The sequence below is a fragment of the Typopeltis vanoorti genome, chromosome 4 (assembly GCF_054136105.1).
Source record: "Typopeltis vanoorti isolate ZY-2024b chromosome 4, IOZ_Tvanoo_1.0, whole genome shotgun sequence".
NCBI classification, from domain to species: domain Eukaryota; kingdom Metazoa; phylum Arthropoda; class Arachnida; order Uropygi; family Thelyphonidae; genus Typopeltis; species Typopeltis vanoorti.
The window spans coordinates 28,219,774-28,240,900 of record NC_143552.1 but is presented as its reverse complement, the minus strand read 5'-3'; the positions used below and the strand labels follow the sequence as shown (position 1 = coordinate 28,240,900).

Sequence of the window (21,127 nt, the reverse complement as noted above, 5' to 3'; positions counted from 1 at the left end):
TATTCTTAAATTAGGATAAATGTCTGATGGAAAAATAAGCAGTGAAAAAAAGATGAAAAGAGTATGTAGAGAACTTGTATAAGAAAGATAATAATATTGAAGGAGAATTTGTTGAGTAACCCATGATAATGAAAAGTGAAGTGATATCAGCAATGTAACAGCTGCCAGAAGGAAATGCTCCTGGAGCTAATGGTGTATCAGTGGAATTATTGAGAGTAGCTGGGGATGAAGTAGTGAATATTTTGACTGAAATTTGTCAACGGGTTTGAAAGAAAATGTGCTGGCCTAGAGATTGGAAAACATCACTATTCATCCCAATTCCAAAAAAATCAAATCTCAGGGATTATGAAAATTATAGCACTATTGCTTTAATTTCACATGTAAGTAAAGTTATGCTGAAAGCAATCCGACAAAGGTTGGAGCTATATGTGAATAGAAAAATGCCTCAAAAACAAGCCAGGCTTTAGGATAGGTAGAGGAACTAGAAACCAAATAGCAAACATGAGATGGATTCTAGAAAGAACAAAATAATTTCAGAAGGAAATATTTATCTGTTTTATTGATTATAAGTAAGCTTTTGATTGCGTGGATCACAACAAACTATGGATTGTAATGAGATCAATGGGAATACCTGAACATCTAATTCCTCTTGATGAGAGACCTGTATGACAACCAAGAAGCTTCAGTAAAAACAGTCTTTGGAGAAACATAGTGTTCGAGTCGAAATAAGGGGTGTGGCAAGGTTGTATACTGTCACCCATTTTTAATATTTATAGTGAATATATTATGAGAATGGCTGATTTAGACAAAGATCCAGCTGCAATTAAGATTGGTGACAGAAAAATAAATAATTTAAGATATGCAGATAAGGCAGTCCTCATAGCAGAAACTGTTGACGCGGTTAGCCTAGTGACTTTGCGCTTCGCAACCATATGCCTGGGGAAGGAGTGTCCTGGGTTCGATTCCCATCGCCGACATGAGGAGCTTAAGGATCTTCCTCAGCCATAGCCAAGTTAGCCGTCCTTGTGTGTGGACAGCAGGGTTCCCCCCCAGTTTATCTGGGGTTTTTCATCCTGCAAGCAGGCAAACCAGCCCCGTGAACACACACACGGATCTACAGCCATAAAATACTTAACCCCCCATGAGAGGGGCTCAACTCGCCCCAATAGGGAAGGTGGAGAAAAGGGAAGAAACTCCATATGAATAAATAAATAAATAAATAGCAGAAACTAAGGAAGATATCTTTAGATAGCAATTATGTTAGAGAAGATTGAGGGAATGAAGAGGAAGACCATAAAAGAGTTGGATTGACAACATAAAAGAACTTACCAACTGAACTTACAATTACTGAAAGAAAGGACAATAGGCCAAGTGGGATGGAGCCTTTGTTCACAGGATCACAAGAGTCAAAAACGACTGGATTTCAAATAACAACAACGACAAAAGGACTTCACAGCTTTCTTTGAAAAGGCATTAATATTTAAAATCGCATGTTGTGTATGTTGTGAAAATGTGCTTCATTCCATTGGATACCAAGTTTAGTATCAAAACCACGCTGTGCCCAACCAGACTTTTGAGGTTTCAGGTATTCACTGTACTTATCATCATCAAGTCTTTCTGTGCCTACTGGCACATAAGGCTGCAATGCTGGTTTTCCCTGTCCCTTGCAGCTGCTCTTACTTCTGCTCAACTTGCCATCTTGCCTCCTTCATTTTGGATTCCATCATTCTACAAGTTAAGTTTGGGCAACCTCTAAAGCATTCCCCCTTCTGGAGCACAACTCCAATACTTGGAGAATTCTGTTTATCCCCATGCGAAGAACATGTCCAGTCCATTTACATCTTCTTCATCTATCGACTTGGAGAAGGTTTTCTGCAAAAGTTCCAAAATTTGGAAAAATCATTTTCCAAAAGTTGTTTTGGAAAATGTCCAATTTATTACTTTGTACCTTGGTAAGTTTCCAAGTTTCAGAGGCATATAGCAGTACTGCTTGCATAATAGATTTATAGATATTAATTTTCACTTTAACTGTAATATTTGATGCTTTCCATAATTTATTTAATGACCTGAAAGAATTTTGTGCTCTAGCAATTCTTTGTAAAAAGTCTTTGTTGGTGCCACCTTGTTTATTTATTACTGATCCAAGGTATGTAAAAGTATCAACATGTTCAATTGTTTAATTTTTTAACTTAATTTCTTTATTTGATTTTTCATTTATTCGCATGACCTTGGTTTTCTTGTTTATATGAAGACCCACAATTTCTGCGCAATGAGCAAAGTGATCAGTTTTTAGCTGTGTAAGTCTTTTAACTTGGAGGACCGGAGCACTATGTCATCATCAAAATCAAGGTCTTCCAGTGTGAATGTAAAGTCCCAGTGTATTCCTCTCTTTTGATGATTAATTGATTTTTCTATAATCCAATCAATTAAAATTATAAATAATAGACCAAATAGAACACAACCCTGCCTAACTCCAGTTTCAATGATAAGGAAGTCTGTAAGTTTTCCATCTACTTCCACGTAAGACTTGCTGCATTATACATTTTCTTAATAATGTTGAGAAATTTATAAGGTATTCCGTATTCTTCTAATATTTTCAAAAGTTTCTATCTACTGAGTAACGCTTTACTAAAATCAATGAAGTTTAGTTAAAGTGGGCCTGAAATTCTATACATTGTTCGATTATATTTCTAAGAGTGAACATTTGTTGGATGGTTCCACAACCATTTCGGAAACCTGCCTGTTCTTCTCTTAACAAATTTTCAATTTCCTTTTTTAATCTATTAATTAAATTTTTGTAAAAACCTTTGCAGGAATTGAAAACAAACTTATTCCTCTCCAATTTTCACAGCTAGTCAAATCTCCTTTTTTTTGGGATTTTTATAATTACTGCTTCTTTCCATTTTTGAGGAATTTTTTCTGTCTTCCATATTTTGTTGTATAACCATTGTAATTTGGTAGTAGTTGTGTTAAGATCAGCTTTTAGCATTTCAGCATTCATATTATTATTTCCGCATGCTTTGTTATATTTTAGTGCTTTCATGACATCTTTGACTTCGCTCAACAAAATCTCATCTTCTGAAATGTTCAAAGTGGTATTACAGTAGTAATATTTTGCACCTGTTGAGATCCTGTGAATCATCTCATCCTTTGAATCAGAACCTCTCATTCAAATTTTCATCAAAATATTCTCTCCATCTTGCTACTTAAGGGTCAAAGCTGTATAACTGAGAGGAGACCTCCACATAGCCTTTAAAGGAATGCAGAGAACCGATCAGGGCTTCTGACCTAATGTCCAATTCTCACCTTCTCGTGGTGCACCCTGTTGGGTATCTACTTGGATACTGAACGACTGGCAATTTGGGATTTGGCCGACCAAAATTGTATTCTTATTGGTTAAACCAACATAAAAAATGATGGTACGACATGACAAAATTTCATGCCGGCTGGGGCGTCGCCCGGTTAAACAAGGCCCCCGTTGTTTTCGCCAGGGAAGCAGAGCGAACAGCGGAAAGTCAGCTACTGGAACAAATCTGATAACAAACCCCAACTCAACATCACTAGAGTTAAAGATTGGTACTATCAGCATAAGAAGCCTGAATGGCAAAGAAATGGAGCTAGCTGAGGAATTAGATAAGTACCAGATCGACTTAATAGGGGTGACTGAAACAAAAAAGACCAAAACTGGTGAGGTCTTTCTGAGCAATAAATACAAAATGTTATATTCAGGCAATGACAATCAAGGAAAAGAAGGAGTAGCCATAGTATTCAACACAAAATACGAGGCTAATCTTCTTGAATGGCAGTCAGTCTCAAGTAGAGTAATGTGGGCAAATATGAGAATGGGGAACTGGACAATGAGACTTATTTGTGCCTATGGTCCCACAGAAGGTTCTACTAAGGTAGAAGTGGAGGAATTTTTTGAGGCTTTAGAAAAAGCAACTGACACAATGAAAAAGGAAAAGTTGGTCCTTGTTGGGGATCTAAATAGCAAAGTAGGAAATGATTGTGAGACATACAAAAATATTTTGGGAAAATTTGGAGAAAAGAGCAAAGCTAATAATAATGGCAAATATCTGTTGGATTTCTGCTCAGGATATGGACTGGTTATTACTAACACCATGTTCCAACATAAAAATGTGCACAAATTCACATGGAGAGAAGAGGCAAGGAATAAGAAAAGTCTCATTGATTATGTTATTGTTAATAGTGATGTTTTCTCCCTGGTTCAGGACACCAGGGAGAAAATGTGACCAGAGTGTACAGAGGATTTGAAATTGGAAGTGATCACTATTTAGTCTTGAGGAGGATAAAATTAAATTTCATATTGAAAAGAATAACATGTAAGAAAGTTTTAAAGCGAAAATAAAAGTTGAGCAGCTCTCAGATATGAACTGTAGACTAAAATACACAAAGATTATTAAAGAAAAAATGAAAGAGTTTGAGAACAGGAATCAAACCTTGGAGATTCAGTGGCAAACTCTGAAGAAAACATTGATTGATTTTGCGAGAGAGGCATTTGGTGAGGTTGTCTGCAAGGATAAAAAAATCAGAAAACTCCCTGGTGGACACAGGAAGTTAAAGAGGCAGTGAAGGAAAAGAAAAAAGCATATCAAAAGTTCCTGTCAAATAAATCAGCTTTTACTCTAACAGAATACAGAGACAAATGTAAGAAAGCTAAACAGTGTGTAAAACTAGCTAAACAAAAGTCATAGAAGGACTTTGGCAAGAATATAGAAAATAAATATCAAGAAGGTGGCAAAATATTCTGGAGGTTGTTGAAGAAGCTTAGGAATGGAGGAAAGAGTGCTGTAAAAGGAGTTAGAAATGATAAAGGTGACGTGAAAACGGGAGAAAAGTATATCCCTGAAGTATGGAGTAATTACTTTGAAAAACTGCTAAATGAAACAAGCAGTGATGACAGCACAGTGGTAAAAAACACTGACCAGGCATGCAGTCAGGAATACATATCCATACTTGAAGTAGAAAAAGCCATCATAGGCTTGAAATGCGGAAAGGCAGCAGGAGTAGATGATATTCGACCAGAAATGCTGAAGTATGGTGGTATAAGAGTCTTATAGTGGCTGCACTGCATAGTTCAGAAAGCCTGGACAGAGGGACGAATTCCCGATGATTGGAGTAGAGCTCTCATAGTACCATAAATTTAGTTTAATCCTTTATCCAAGTGTGAGCAAACGAAGTTTGCACCTGAAAGTATCTTCTGGACTGGGGTAAGGTGGTACAACACCAGGGCAACTCGTTGGAAAGGTGGAGCAAGTTACCAACAACTCCTGTCTCAGTATCTCCTATAATGCAAAACACATCTCCTTGTGGATATGTCTAATGTTATGCATTAAGAGAAGGGCTACTACCCAGACTAGTTTTGACCTTTATTGAGGTAGAATGGGAGTTCATGTCTCTCATCATTGGCCTTTGGAGAATAAAGCATACTGAGGATCAGCAGACAGTAACAGAGGAGTATGATATAAGATAGAGTAGGATAGTAGGAGGTAAAAAGAGGCCTCAGTCAACCTGTTTAGCCTTATTGGCTAATTGGTCTGTAACATATAATCTCAATTTATCTGTTCAGAAAAAAAAGGTTAAACATAGACTTTTGTCTATAGTTCACATATTATTTCATCTAAAGTAATGATTTACTCAAGTGTTAATGGAGGTTCTTTTTATGTTACTAGATATAATATCCTTATTTTTATTCCAGGTAAATAATTTTTTTTTTTTTTTATTTATTTATTTTTTTTTTTTAAGACAAGATGTAAATAATAGGACTTATTTAAATATTTATTTTAAATCTAAAATAACAGGACTTAAGGTCCGGTAAGTAGGAATGAAGAGGAACTTACTGAGGAACGTGTATACCTGGTACCACTGGGACTTAGAATGGGGAAGAGACTGGCCCGGGAGATGCTGCTCACGAGGAGCGGCACCGCCTCGCAGTAAGCCTTCACCGCCCGGGTTCTCAGCTCTCCCCCCCCTTGTTTGGAGTAAAGAAACCGTGCCAGCGAAAGCTTTGTGGCTAGGGGAGACATGGTAGTTATTCTTTTTCATGGGGTGGAGGGGGATGGTGGGTTTTTTGGGTTCTAAAGAGATATACAGGGCCTGATGCGTCCCTGTATAAGAAAGCATATTGTCGGTGGTTTGCAGTATTGATTCACAAATTTAAAGTCTCCTAGTAAGTGCCTTTCTTGTGCAAGAAATTTGGGTAAGTAGAAAAAGAAACCTTTTCTTATTCTTGTATACATTAAATTTGCGTCTCGTACCTGGGATTTTTTCCATACTTTCCAGATGTGATATTTTAGTACATTGATTAGGAAGATAGCGAACTTTTGGGTTTTTTGGACTGGTGGCGGGAATTGTAGTCGTACGACCTCTTCTACTCTCAGCATGGGGATTCCCAATGCTGTGTTGAGTCTCCGCCAGATGCGTTGGGCTGGTGAGCAATTTTGAATAATCCTCTTCAATTCAATTGGTAAACAAGTTTGTTTACCAATTGAATTGAAGAGGATTAACAAAATTCTTGAAACACACATCTGATGGTTCCTTTAAATAAACACGATTTCAAACATGTTACTTTACATCAAGAATGTTACAGATTAAGTTGCACCATTGCATCTGGATTATGACATCGAAGTGGCTTCTTTCCCAAGCTATAAGATTTCAAGGTTCTTACATCCACTATTAAAGAAATCAGGAGTAGGCCAACCGGAATGATTTGGAGAGGTACACATGTCTGACATGTAAAGGATGTTGATAAGAGAAGAAAGCACAGATCAGGATTAGCTTTCCACATAAATAGAGGTCGTCAAATAGTTTGGTAAAGAACAGAAATGCTTCGTACCCGAAAACAAAGACCAAGGTTTAATTCTAAACCAAGTTTGGTCTGGATTCGTTAAAAAATCTAACAGCCATGGAATTAAATTATGACATGTTTTATGAACAGAACATGGTAACAATTAGCATTCCAGTCACTTGCACATTAGTTAATTCAACAGTTTTTTTTAAAAAAAAAATTTATTATTATTATCACTGTTTATATGTACTAGTTTGTTGAAGTTCTTATAACATTTGTTTATGTGCAATTAATTTTTTTTAATACTTTCTTATACAAGTCTTATACCTCTGATGAGGGTAAGTCTGACAATTTACAAAACTTGCCAGGTTATATTGTTAATTTAATAAAATATATTTCTGTGTAGAAATGTTCTTCTTCCTCTGATCGTTTTTCCCGCTTCCACGTGTTACATAGATACAACCTTTGTCAGTACAACCCCCAACCTTCCTGTCACTGAGCCTGCTTGCTTCTGAGGGAGAAATGTATTTTTGACTGTAGCAGCGTGTGTTCATGCGGTCGGTTTGTCTGCTTGCTGGATGAAAAAAACCCCAGATAAACTGGGGGAGAAAACCCTGTTGTCCAAGCCCAAGACTGGCTAACTTGGCTATGGCTGAGAAAGATCCTTAAGCTCCTCACATTGTTGACGGGAATCGAACCTAGGACACTCCTTCCCCAGGCACACGGTTGCGAAGTGCATAGCCACTATACCATAAATTAAATGAAGAATTGCTAAACTGTGGAAATATTCTTCATCAAAAAAAGAAAGAAAGGATTTGCTGTATGACAAAATGCACTATACAAACTAATGTGTCGTATGACTAAGGTACACCTGAGTTAGGTCAATTAGAGGTATTAAAAATAATTCAAGAGCTTGATGAAGCACCATAGTTGGATTTAGATGGAATATATCCAACAATTAGCAGTATCTTAACCACTATTTAATTTCAGTCTGAACATGAATCCAATGAGAGGAAGAAAGTCAACTCTGACTTGGGTAAGTGTTGGAGCTAATGTGGCCAAGCAGTATCTCTGATATGGCCTGCATAAGAACATAATCCAGAGGTGAGGTAAGTAGCTCTTTGATCCTCTATTGAAGGCCTCATTAAAGGTGACTTAATCATGCTTTGTTAGTGGGCTAAAGTGTGGAAAACTTGCATAGAATGAATAGATGAAGTGGATAAAAAGAATATATATGCCACGATACTCTTCACCACAACTTTTGACACAATTCCACATGGGAGGTGATTATACATATTCTATAATAATTCTATTAAGACTTTATTGCTGCATTTTACAACATTTTAATCACTGTCCCCTTCAAAGCAGTCCCCTCTACCGACGATACACCGTGCCCAATGTTTCTTCCATTGTTAGAATGCTTCCTGGAACTCACTTTCTGTCATGGCATGCAGTTCTCTTATCGCATTTTCCTGAATCTTCTCCATGGTTTGGAAACAATGTCCTTTCAAAGTGGTTTTAAGTTTGGGAAACAGGAAAAAGTCTACTGTGGCAAAGTTTGGAGAATAGGCTGGAAGGGGCACAATGGTTGTCTGATGTTTTGCCATATAACTGCATATGAGGAGTGACACAGGAGCTTGTGCATTGTCATGGTGCAACATACAAGTCTGGTTTTCCCACAATTCAGACCTCTTCCTGCACACAGCATCCTCAAACTCACTAAAACCTTTCTGATACAACTCTGTGTTTACCATCTGACCTGTGGTACAACATAATGGACAATGCCTTTCCAATCAAAAAACACAGTCAGTCAAAGATCACTTTGATCTTTGATTTTGGTCGAGGAGGCCCTTTTCCCACCCACTCACTGCAACGATTGCATTTTGGTTTCAACATCATAGCCATAAACCCATTTCTCATCTCCTCTTATGATGTTCTTAAGAAAGTTTTCATTATCATTTGCATTGGCAAGCAGTTCCTGACTGATTTCAACACGGTTCTCTTTCTGGTCTTCAGTCAACAAACGAAGCATGAAATTTGCACTGACGCACCACTTCTGAATTTTTTCAGTCAAAATTCGATGGCAAGATCCTATTCTGATGTCCACTTCGTCAGCAACTTCTCAGACAGTTAAACTATAATTGCCACGAATCACAGCATGAACTCACTCGACATTATCATCGTCTGTTGGTGTGGAAGGTCATTCAGGCCTGGGACCTTCACCGCCTGATGTTCTGCCCTTTTTAAAACACTTAAGCCATGCATAGCATTGTACTCGGCTCATACAGTCCTCCTTGTATTCTTGGTTAAATAATTGAAATGTCTCTGTAAAATTTTTACTAGGTTTGCAGCAAAATTTCACACACACACACACACACACAAGCTGTTCTTCATGCTCTTTCATTGTCACTTTGTCACTAATCCGATGAACAGCTTGTGCACGTGCTCACTTCAGTGGATGTAACTCGACGACTAATGCTCATAGCAGAATGGGGCAAATGGCAATTTGTTCTAAACCTGCTGCTAGTTGTGCTCAGTAGCCACAGCATGCTCTCTGTACCAGTTGGTGTACTATTTAAAAAGTTCGATCTTTTTTTGAACACTCCCTTGTAAATATATATATATATATATATGTATGTAGAAAGTTTTTTACCTTGGATATATAATATATGTTAAAATAAAAAATATATGGTCAGTTTTTAACATATAAAATATATGTTAAAATCTTGGTATCTTTAACATATATTATATACCCAGGGTAAAAAAACTTTCTACATCTATCTCTCATCCTGAGATTTTTATTTAATAAGGTCAAAGCACCTTTTGATAACTTGTTTTGGTAAAATACTTATAAGCTCTGTATTACTTAACCTTGGTATTTCTAAGCCTGGCTCCCACTGATGAGACCTCAGTAAAGGTTGAAACCGGTATGGGTAGTGGCCCCTTGCCTTTAATGCATAGCATCATACATCTCCTCAAAGAGATGGGCTTTGCATTAAGGGTAAATATTAAGAATAGTGATCAGAGCTTATTCCAACTTTACCAACGAGTTGCCTTGACTTGTACTACTTTATAGGTCACTTAGACTTGCATTACGTGCAGTTGCAAACTTGACTTATTTGCTGTTTGCTTACTTGGGAAATGGAGTTAAAAACCAGGTTTAAAATTACTTGGTATCTTTAATATATATATATATATATATATATATCAGTGGCGTTGCATACTCATTTCGATTGGGTGTGCTGTCATGTGGGTTATGCAATATGCACTACAAACTATGTTAATTTGACCGTATGACCTTTGACCCCTCCAGAAAATTTTCTGGGGGGGGGGGGTCAAAGCTTGGAGATAAATCATTCATCATCATCATCATCATCATGCATATCAAGGATTTAGGCCTAGCATCGCCTGTTCCGGCCTTAGAAGTCATCGTTTAAGAGGATGTCCTAGTTTTCTTTTTCCTAATGGCTTGTATTTTAAGGCTTGTTTTGGTAATCTTTCTGTTTTCATTCTTTGAACATGTTCCATCCATTTATGTTTATATTTTTAAATTTTTTCTATTACTGGTTCTTGGTTTAATTCTTTCATAATTTCTTCATTTCTTTTGTGATCAAATAGGGTATACTTTGCAGTTTTTCTCATAAACTTCATTTCTGCTGTTCTTAATCTTTGTTTGTCTTTTTGTTTTATTGTGCAGATTTCGCTTCCATACATTAAGACCAGTAGGGCTACTATATTGTATACTTTTAGTCTGGTTTGTTTTTGAACTAGGTTTGGTTTAAATATAGAGTTAATTACACCTGTTATTTTTAAATATTTTGAAATTTTTACGTTTATATCTTTTTCATTTTCATATGTGATCGTACATCCTTGGTAGTTAAATGAATTCACCTGTTCTAAGATCTTGTTATCTATTACTATTTTAGTTCTTGCTGAATCTTGTCCTTTAAAGGCCATAGTTTTTGATTTTTCTGTTGATATTATCATACCATAATCTTTGGATATCTCATTTAGATCTAAAATAGTTTTCTGTAGTTTATCTTCAGAATTTGTAATTATTATTTGGTCGTCTGCAAAGAGGAGAGTGTTTAAGTTTACTGTAGGAGAAAGTTTAATTCCTTGATGTAAATTTTTCTTCCATTTTATTATTATTTCATTTAAGTAGATATTAAAAAGAGTTGCTCTCTCTCGTATATGATAGCTTGTGATTTAATCTTATTTGTATTTGATTATTTTCATATATACTTGTAATAGCTTTTAGGATGTTATTTGGTATTTGTCTTTCTTTTAATATGTTAAATAATATGTTTCTTTTAACTTTATCAAATGCTTTTTCAAAGTCAATAAATGCAATATGTGTTTCTAAATTGTATTCTTTTCTTTTCTCTATTATTAAATTTAGGCAAAAGGCTGGGTCTATACATGATCGTCCTTTTCTAAATCCATTCTGTACTTCTAAAATAAAGTTTTCGGAATATTTCATTAGTTTGCTATTTAAAATTCTGCTATATGTTTTGTAACAGAAATTTAGTATGCTTATATCTCTATAGTTTTTAGGGTCATCTCTACTACCTTTTTTAAAGATAGGAATCACAATTTCTTTTTTCCATTCTATTGGGGGGTTACCAGTTGAATAAATTTTATTTAAAAATAATAGGAGTCTTTCTTTGAATCTTGTTCCTGCATATTTATATAGTTCTGAACCGAGGTTATCTTCTCCAGGTGATTTTCCATTTCTTGTTTCTTTCAGGCTGATTTGTAATTCTTCTTTAGTTATTTCCTTTTCATTTTCATTAAATGCTTGCCAGTTGTCTTTTTTAAAATATTTATCTGTCCACAATTCTGTGTAGAAATTTAGAAATTCTTCTAATTTCAATTCGGTGTTTATTTTTATGTTTTTTTTTTAATATCTGCATTTGAGTGTTTCAAAATCTTATATACATTGGGTCTTATTTTATATAAATCATGTTCTAAATAAGAAACAAATTTGTGTCATGATTCTCTGTCTTTTTCTGACTTCTCTTTTAGCTATGGCTCTTATTCTTTTATATTCTATTTCATCTTCTAATCTTTTACTGCTTAACCATTTGTGATAGGCTTCTTTTTTCTTTTTGATTATTTTTTTTTCATTGTATCATCCCAGATCTTCAGTTTTTTCCTTTTATTGAATTTTTTGGTTGGTCTTTCCTAAGCTTTCATTTGTGCTGCATTTAGTATCATTTTTATATTAAGCCATTCTATTTCTATTTCTTCATTTTGTTTTATTTTGTCTAGATATTGGTTAATTCTTTGTTCATATAGCCATTGTACATTTGTGTCATTCAGTAGTCTAGTTTTATAAACAAATGTTTCAAATTTTCTTTTTGTTCTTGTTACTTGTAGCCATTTAGGTGGTAATCTTAATTTTATTATAACATGCAAGTGGTCACTGCTTATTTTATATCCTCTGTGAACTCTAACATCAAGTGAAAATTTTGATATCTTTTCATTTAGCATAAAGTAATCTAATATTGATTTCCATCCTCTTGCTGCCCAAGTATATTTATGTATGTCTTTATGTTTATAGAAGGAATTCATTATTTTTAGGTTATTATAAACTACAAAGTCAATCAATTTTTTATCATTCCTGTTTAGAGTATGTTCTCCATGTATTCCTATATTATTATTAATTTTTGTGTTTCCAATTCTTGCATTTAAGTCTCTTCTAAAATTACGTAATCATTTTTATTTATTTTTTTATATATGTTTTGTAGCTGATTATAAAAATCAGTATTATCTTGTTCTCTTCCCTCTTCTGGGGCATATAAACCAATTATTGTTAAATAGCCTCTATCTATTTTTATTTTATTTTAAATAGCTTCTATTATTTTTCATTCCATAATTTATAATGTTTTAACTGTTTTGAAAGGGAGTTATGAATCCAAATCATGACTCCTGCTTGTGCTCTTTGGTCTCTGTCAACTCTGCTGCATATCACATTATAATTTTCAGTTCTCATGGTTCCGTTTAATTTCTTTTTTGTTTAAGTTATTACTGCTATTTTAAAATTTCTTTCATTTAATAATTGGTCTAATTCTATTTCTTTCTATGCTATTTCTCTTACATTCCAGTTTGCTATGTGTATTATATTTTGTTGTTTCCATTTTTGTTTTACCTTTTCCATTCCAGGGTTGTTTCCTATAGATTCAATCCGATTATCTTTTTCTGTCAGCTTACTGGTAGAATTATGTTCTCCATGTCAGAGGACTAGCCTGACAGTGGAATAGTTCAGTGGTAGGGCTGCTTCCTTAAGGCTTCTGAACCTTCTTCTGAATATAAACCCATAGGAGGAATAGGGTATATTGAAGGGGGGAAGAGTAGATTATAGAAGAATTACAGTAAGGTTTGTAGAGAGGGTATAGTTGTAAGGCCAGAAATGAAAAGACCCCATGGCCCTCGAGTACTCTAATAGCATAGGGGTCATAAAATAAGAAGAGTTGACTAATAAGGCCTTATGGGAAAGATTAAAGTGGAGCTTCCTCAAAGTAGTAGAAGGAGAGGAGATAGATCCAGCTAGGGGTCCATGGGAGTGCCACTTCCCTTACAATCAAGATGATTGCCCCTTATGGGTAATTAAATAATTACATCAATAAATTTTTATAATTATTTATTTAATTAAATAATTACATCAATAAATTTTTATAATTATTTATTTAATTAAATAATTACATCAATAACCGTCTTTTAGCATTTTTTGATGTAATTATTCATCGATGTAAAATATAAATGCAGTACATTATTTTCATTTTACATCAATTTTAATGATCTTTAATTCTTGGAAGGAAAATAGTATTCAGAATTAATAGTTTTTAGCACAATTACGTATATAAAAAATTGACTGGCATATTTTATTAAAAATCAACTCATTAATTAATCATAAATTAAATTATTTCAGTTTAAAATCAAAAAAACCATGAAACTAACTAGTAAGATGATATTAAATTACATACACTTACCTTTTAAAAATGTATTTTTCTGTTAAATTTGTTTCACTATAAATTTACAATTTAAATTTCACACGGTTACTCACTAGACTCAGAGGGCAAACGAACTGGTCTCACTGTTCACAAATCAGAAAATGATGAACCAAAAACAGGAAGCAATAAAACATGCATTCTATGCCCCCCCCCCCCCCCCAAATCCGTGGGCCAAAACAGGCCAACTCATAATAAACTTTTAAGACAGACAAAACTTTCCATGGTCGAGGGTTTAAGGTTACATATCTCAATCATTTTTGCAATTATAATTTGTGGAATATTTTACTCGAGCCTGGGGGGTGGGGAGTTCCTCCATTTTCCCCCTTTCTCTGCAGACGCCCATGACCGTATGATTGCATTTTTAACGATGTATGAAAGTTTTGAGAGTGCATCAGCACTCATCTTAATTGGTTCAATGCAATTAATTGCAGGATAACTTTGAATACTTATGCGTAGAGTGGGGAGAACAATCTGTTTGTTTTAAGATTTATTAGAAAACAACAATGAAGGAGAATACTATAGTTGGCTGGTATATTTGAAATACTCAAAGATGAAAATATGTGAACCATCATTTATAAGACATGTTAGAATAGGAAATGAAAAGAAAGAATAAGTGTGAGTAGAAATACTTTCATTAATGGTAAACGAATTATTAATAATTAACATTTGTGATATGTGTGTCCTATGAGTTGCTGGGTAGAGCAAATAGCATGATCCTATAAAGCAGACATGAATAAGTGAATTTATGATGGCATAATTAAAAAAAAAAAAACTTACGAGGAGACAGAATGGCAGGAATAAATATCGTTTGATGGAGCAGCAAATCATCTCACAAAATTTGTTGCCCATGTTATGTGTATTTCTCTGGTTGGTGTATATTTTGCTCTGTTTTCCAAGAAATTTCTTTTGTTTACTGAGACTCAGTATACATAACATCCGATGATTATCGGAATTATCCACACTTTCGAGAACGAGAATCCTACATTCATGAGTTTTTTTTTAGTATCAGCATTTCTTCTGTCTTATCAATCTCACATATGCTGGTATTTTGTTGTACATCAACAATGTCTTATATAATACACAGAATATTCATTTTTATTCATGAATAGATATTTTTTACTGTCTGTTGTTTCCGAAGACTAGAATAAAAATGTTTCTATATACCGTTAAAAAACTTTGCAACCTCAACAGATGCTATACTGCACACACAAAAGAAAAAACAATTAGCATTTTTCTCCTAACATCCACTTTCAAATTTTTAGTTCCAGAAAACATGCGTAACAACTGTTTGTAATATACATCGGATATGAAAAGCTCTCAACTCATGACAAGTGACAACGTTCATTTGGATTGGTTGACACAATAACCAATCACAGATGCTAGGTACTGAGTGAGCTCAAAATTTTAGATCACCCAGCCCCGCCTTCTCAGTGGTTTAAAAATAATGCAACACTAAGAATTTGATCTGCTTTACCCTCTTTACATCTTTTCGAAGGGCTCAAAGGTGTATGCATTTCGAAAACACACCCGGGCTGTTAATGCGAATGTGACGCAATGTTTATGCATTGAAAAGTGCCCTCTTCATGAAGCACTAATGCTTTATTATCCTCGTGAAGAGGGCAATGAGGCATTAGTATATTGTGTTCAATTTTAGGAATTGCATGAAGTCTACAAACAATTGGGGGAGTCTTGAATGGGAATAAATGCAAAAATATAATATCGATGATACTGATATTTCGTGGATGAGCACCGCACACCCATAATATTCACCCCTGATATATATATATATACACTCTCCTTGAATATATATATATATATATATATACTTTGTGTGAGAAATATCCTGTTAATGAGTTCTTGGACTACATGCAGGAACCCATATAATAATATCTGCAGCTTTATCTGAAAAAAATCATTATTATTCATCCACCCTTTTTGTTTTTGAACTTGGAATATTTGGTTTCAAAGGGTGTTTAAATTGGATTGTCCTTCTCCATTAAACATGAGTCAACAGCTCAAGAGGAAATCAGGCTACCTAAAAGCCCACTGACACTTTGAGGTGGAATTCCTCAAGTGTCGATGTGGTGGAATTCAGAATAGAACAAGCTTCACAATAATGAATTTTTTTTACACCTTATGACGGTTATAGTGAATAATCACCTATTGTTTATGCATTGTTTACATCCATATACATTACACAGGAAAACTGCCTAATGCTATTAATTAATCGATCAATTAATGTGCACTAAGCAAAATCGTGTTCAGCGAATACAATAAACAATAGGAATAATTATAATTCATCCATCAGTTAGCCTAAATTTGAAGAAAAAAAATTACAGTATAAGCTATATTAGAGGAGAAAATCATCAAGGTTAATTAAAATCAATTGCTTAAATTTTTATTTAATGCCTGAACATTTGATTGAGCTACTTTTTAAAAAAAAAATTAAGTAAAGATGTTTGAATCGTGCTCGACTTTTTCATCTTGTCATTCAATTGGCAATAGCTGGTGATCGCATTATCAAGATTTAGGTGGACTTTGATGCTTTGTTCCATATCAAGATCAGCATCAAACTAAATTTCCTTAACATACCCAATGTGAAAGAGCCTCCGTAGCTCAGTTGATATAGACAAAGCCCTTTGGTCGGAAAGACCTGGGTTTGATTCCCGTCAGTGACATGAAGGACCTTTAGCTGGTATCTTTCTACAAAAGGTGAGTTAGCCAGTCTTATACAGAGGTGGGGGGTCACCAGAAAGCTGGGGTTTTTTGTCCACCAGAAGAGGCAAATCAGCCCCGTGAACACACGCATCTACAGACATAGGACACACCGGGAAGCATAGGGCTAACCACCTTATTCTCGGGACTGGTATGGTGTGGAAGGGCTAAAGACAGCTCTGTAACAGGCCACTAGGCCTAATACGTAAAAAGGAAGAAGAAGAAATGTACTCAATGTGATTGAAAACTACCTCAAGTTCTTTTGCAGTTAGCTTCTTAGTCATAACATTCTCTTCTTGTTCTCATTCCTTATCTTCTTCTTCATATGCATGCTGTTCTTCCATTTGAAGATCATTCGCACTTAACACTGTTCTGATGATATCTTCATTATCCAGTTCATTAAATCCAAGTTCTTTTCCCATTGTGCTAATTTCTCCAATAATGTTAAATCTTAGATTGTGCACACAATAAACTAACATAGACTTGAGTTTAAAGTCGCCTCTTAATAAAAGTGTAAGACAATCTTTAGATATTTTGTATCCTGGTTGAGTTGCTCCAGTTTTAGCTAGGAAAGTTTTTTTTGGCATACGCTTCCAAAAGAGACCAGTTTCGTTGACGTTGAATATTTTCCATCTTCATAATCACCGTCCTGAATTATCCTTTTCAATTCTTCAGGCTGCAGAATCTTTATCAGAACTAGCAGATTCCCCAGTTATTCTTATATTATGCAGTCCAGCTTGATTTTTAAAATGGTTAAACCATCCTAAACTTGCAGTAAAGCTTTCACATTACTCTTGAAATTTGGTCTCTTTCAATGAAATAAAAATATTGAGAGCTTTTGCCTGAAAATTCCTTGTACTAAAAGGTATTCTTTTTTGGTTACAATCCTCAATCCCTCTCAATCATTAAATGGCTTCTATTTCTGGTGATCTGCATGCTTAAGAAGCAGTAGCAACTATTCCTTGTTCTTTATATTCTTTGCTCTTATTTAATATAGTCCAAACTGTAGACTCGTTGTATCCGAAATCTTACACCATCATTGTATTACTAGTGTTGCTTTCATGTCTCTTAATGACTTCCAGGTAAAGTTTGCTGCAGACAAAAAATTTCGCATAACAAAAAAAAATCGTGCTAACTAATATTGCGCCTATCGAATTCGTAAGTGAGGTATTCCTGTATATCATCAGAGATGTTTATATAAGTTCTCTCTTTGTATATTTCTTTTTCATTGCTTTATACATTTATTTTGCATATTTTCTAATGTATTTAGGTTGTTTTTTATTTGTAATTTTTTCTATTCCCTCATAGCATACTCATAGTTTTCACAAAATTTGGAGAGAGAGGGGGGGGGGGGAGACAGGTAAACTGAGCAGCATCTCTGCCAGCATTATTGTAATGCTGATTTTTGTTGGTTTGCTCCTGATTGCCATCTCATCCCTTTAAATCGGCATCTCAGTATATGTTTCCTGTGATTATTTCTTCACATTTCTTATAGTCCACAGATATCTCTTGATCCTTAGCTCTGACCATTAAGCAATCTACAGACAAATTAGGCAAGTATTATTCTCTCTGTTTATAAACTATTTAGTAGCTCAGTTTTTAATTACTGTGCAGTCTCTTCTACAGATTTTGTTTTTTTACAATCAGTTTCTTTCAGCTAAAGTTGAATGTTAATAATCATCTTTTTTTTTTTTTTTTTGCCCTTATAAAGATTATAAATTTTGTTTGCAGGAATTACTTAGTCTTGTTGAAAGACTAAATGCTGAGCTGAAAAATGCTTTAGAGAGAAATTCAGATATGGAAATAGAGATAAGAGCCCAAGTTTGTCAAGAGTATGAGGAACACATAAGAGAGATAGAAAGAAATTATGAGTAAGCATTACTTTTATTTTTTTTCATAACTAGGTTTATATTATATTTCTTTTTGTTTTGTTATTTCTTAAATGTTGAATCATATGAATGGAATGCTTCGGTAAAGTTTTATTTGAAAGCTCTGTTTTCAGCTGTCAAATATTTTTATGAACAAAATTATAGTGATGTAATTATATTCTTGTTTTCATGAATTTTTTCCCCATGTGTGAGCAAGCAGAAGTTTACACATTAAATATCTTCATGATTTGACTACAGGCTTGTGCATGGAGAGCAGCTGATTTTCATTCAGTTGACCTAAATCCCATAATGACCAACACTCTCTTCTCAGGTATGTGTACTGCAGTGTGTTATGGAAAGGGTCACTACTCAGTCAAGTTTTGACTTGCATTGAGGTTTTATATTTGTTTGCTCACAGTTGTTATAAGATTGAAAATAATAGTATAATTTCTTGTTAAGTATAATTTGTTTTCTTCAAAAAAAAAAAAAAATCAAGAATATTACAATAATAAGTTGATTTTGCTATTTGTATATATGGAAACATGACTTCTACACTTGAATTGGTTCTCACTACCTTCACAAGTCTGGCTTTCACTAACAAGGCTTCAGTAAAGGTCATTTAGAGGGTGCTTACCCTAAGCGTAGAGTGGGTGCTTGTTGGCCACTGACTAGTTCATAGGTTTGTTGCAGTGGTATGTTTTTGCTTACAGGTGAGTAGAGTTGAGGTTTACCACAGTAGTATTCAGCAGAAATAAAGCATAGTATCCTAGAATGAAATGATGCTATTTATTTTTTTGACCACTTAGTTTTTGGGACCTCTGTACATTAAGAGAGGTCAAAACCTGTTAGGTCTGCAGTATGATCTTCTCATGCTTTGAAATTATACGTGCGTGGAGTGTTTGTGGTGCATTATAGGGCATCTTGATGTGAAGTCATCTGCCCTCTAAAAAAAAGTAACCTAGTCCTGAAGATATTTCACATGCAGATGCTTGTTTGCTCTTGCTTATATAAAATAAAGATGAAAAGAGAATTTGAAGTCTTATCAAGTATAATTTCTTTCTTTCTCATCAAATAGTTTTACTCTTAGGTATAATTTAGTTTGTAATTCTTTAGAAATTCCAACTTGATTAACCAAACATATCATTAGTTACGTTTTCGTGCTAATATATTAATATCATTATATGCTCTTTTGAACAGTTCAACTTATTTCAATTCATGATGCTTGTCATTAAGGTGCTATTCCAACAGATGACTCATACACTTGCAAGTCTATACAAAGTATTACACAATGATGATACATATATGATATAAATATAGTATATAAGATCTAAATTTTTCTCTCATAGAGCCTTGAGTGAGCGGAACAGTTTGCTTGTTGAAATAGTGAGTGCATCTGGTGTATATAAGTTTAAGAAAAGGTATATTATTATTGTGATGAGGCCATACATCACAATAATAATATACCTTCACTCACATTAACCTTGAATGCAATCTAATTAGAACTCACAGTGCTTGATTTTATTTTCAGGAGAGTATCACTAACACTTGTCTAGTGTTAGTGATATTTCCACTGAATATATGATTGTTATACTTTTAGAATATTATAAATATTATACATTCATTAATCTTAACACATTATTAAGAATTCTTGGAAGATTAGATATTTCTAACTGACATGGGTTTAAATTCTTCTGAGTCTTGGATATTTGTGAATGTCTTAGGATAATAACTTTCCATTTTGGAAAATTATTATCCTAATAATGTTTGAGTAAAACTTTAGTTTACTATAAACCAAAATCCACACTCGACGTTACGACTTTTATATCAAGGTTATCTTCTGGAGCATATATACTATATACAGAGAAACAAGCTGCACTACAATCTACATGGTTTGCTAAAGTTACTGACCAACCGTTACAACAGTTATTGGCCTGACCTCTGGTAAAAAAAAAAATAAAAACCTTACTACATCAACACTAGAGTCCTATTATTATTAGTATTGTCTATTGGTTGTAACATTACATGTTACAACCAGTGTAAAAGGCTGAGGAGCAACAAGTCTATATACATATATATATTAACAACATGATTATATATATAAATTCCAACCAGTTAGTATGGAATGGTTTTTGACACTAGCTGAAGGTTGCCTAGAGTCTGGAAGTATTAAGTAGGCTGAATATGTGCCATCCAGATTCTTGGAATTTTTATGCCACCATTATTGTTGATATTTGGATGGTTTATCAGAATTTTGCAGGCTTCCTTAAATTTTCTTTTCCAGTCAGTTTGGTGTAAGGTGTTGAGAGCGTGATCTGAGAGGCTGGCTTCACCAAAATTGTTATATCTAATGTGTCTTATGTGTTCTTTCTTTCATTTAGAGAGTTGAATTGACATGAATTGTTACCCTCAAAGTCAGACTCTCACGATACCTGACCCTTAGTACACCCCAATAATATTCATTCACAGCAACTGGCACTCTCAAAAATGCATATCTTAAAATGAAAGACATTACTAAAATAAACAGCCAAAAGGCTTCAGTTTGGCAATGCAAAAATTATAAAATCAAGTGGGTATTATATCCAGCATTATTTCAAAGCCGAATATAGAGACTATGGAAGTTTCATAAAAATAAGTTGACTAGAGTGCTTAAGGGAATACACCCACTGGCATTTACCATTATCTTAGCATGGAAGAGTTTAGCTGGTCCACACCTGAAACAG

General features: G+C 34.4%; 1 protein-coding gene across 1 annotated transcript in view; it reads left to right on the top strand.

Annotated features, from left to right (window-relative positions):
- Positions 1-21,127, top strand: part of LOC150107184 (uncharacterized) — a 646,985-nt gene that overhangs the window by 320,033 nt on the left and 305,825 nt on the right. The window contains exon 14 of the mRNA XM_090391664.1: positions 18,271-18,410. Coding sequence (XP_090247790.1) covers positions 18,271-18,410 — 140 coding nt within the window. The remainder of the gene's footprint in view (positions 1-18,270; positions 18,411-21,127) is intronic.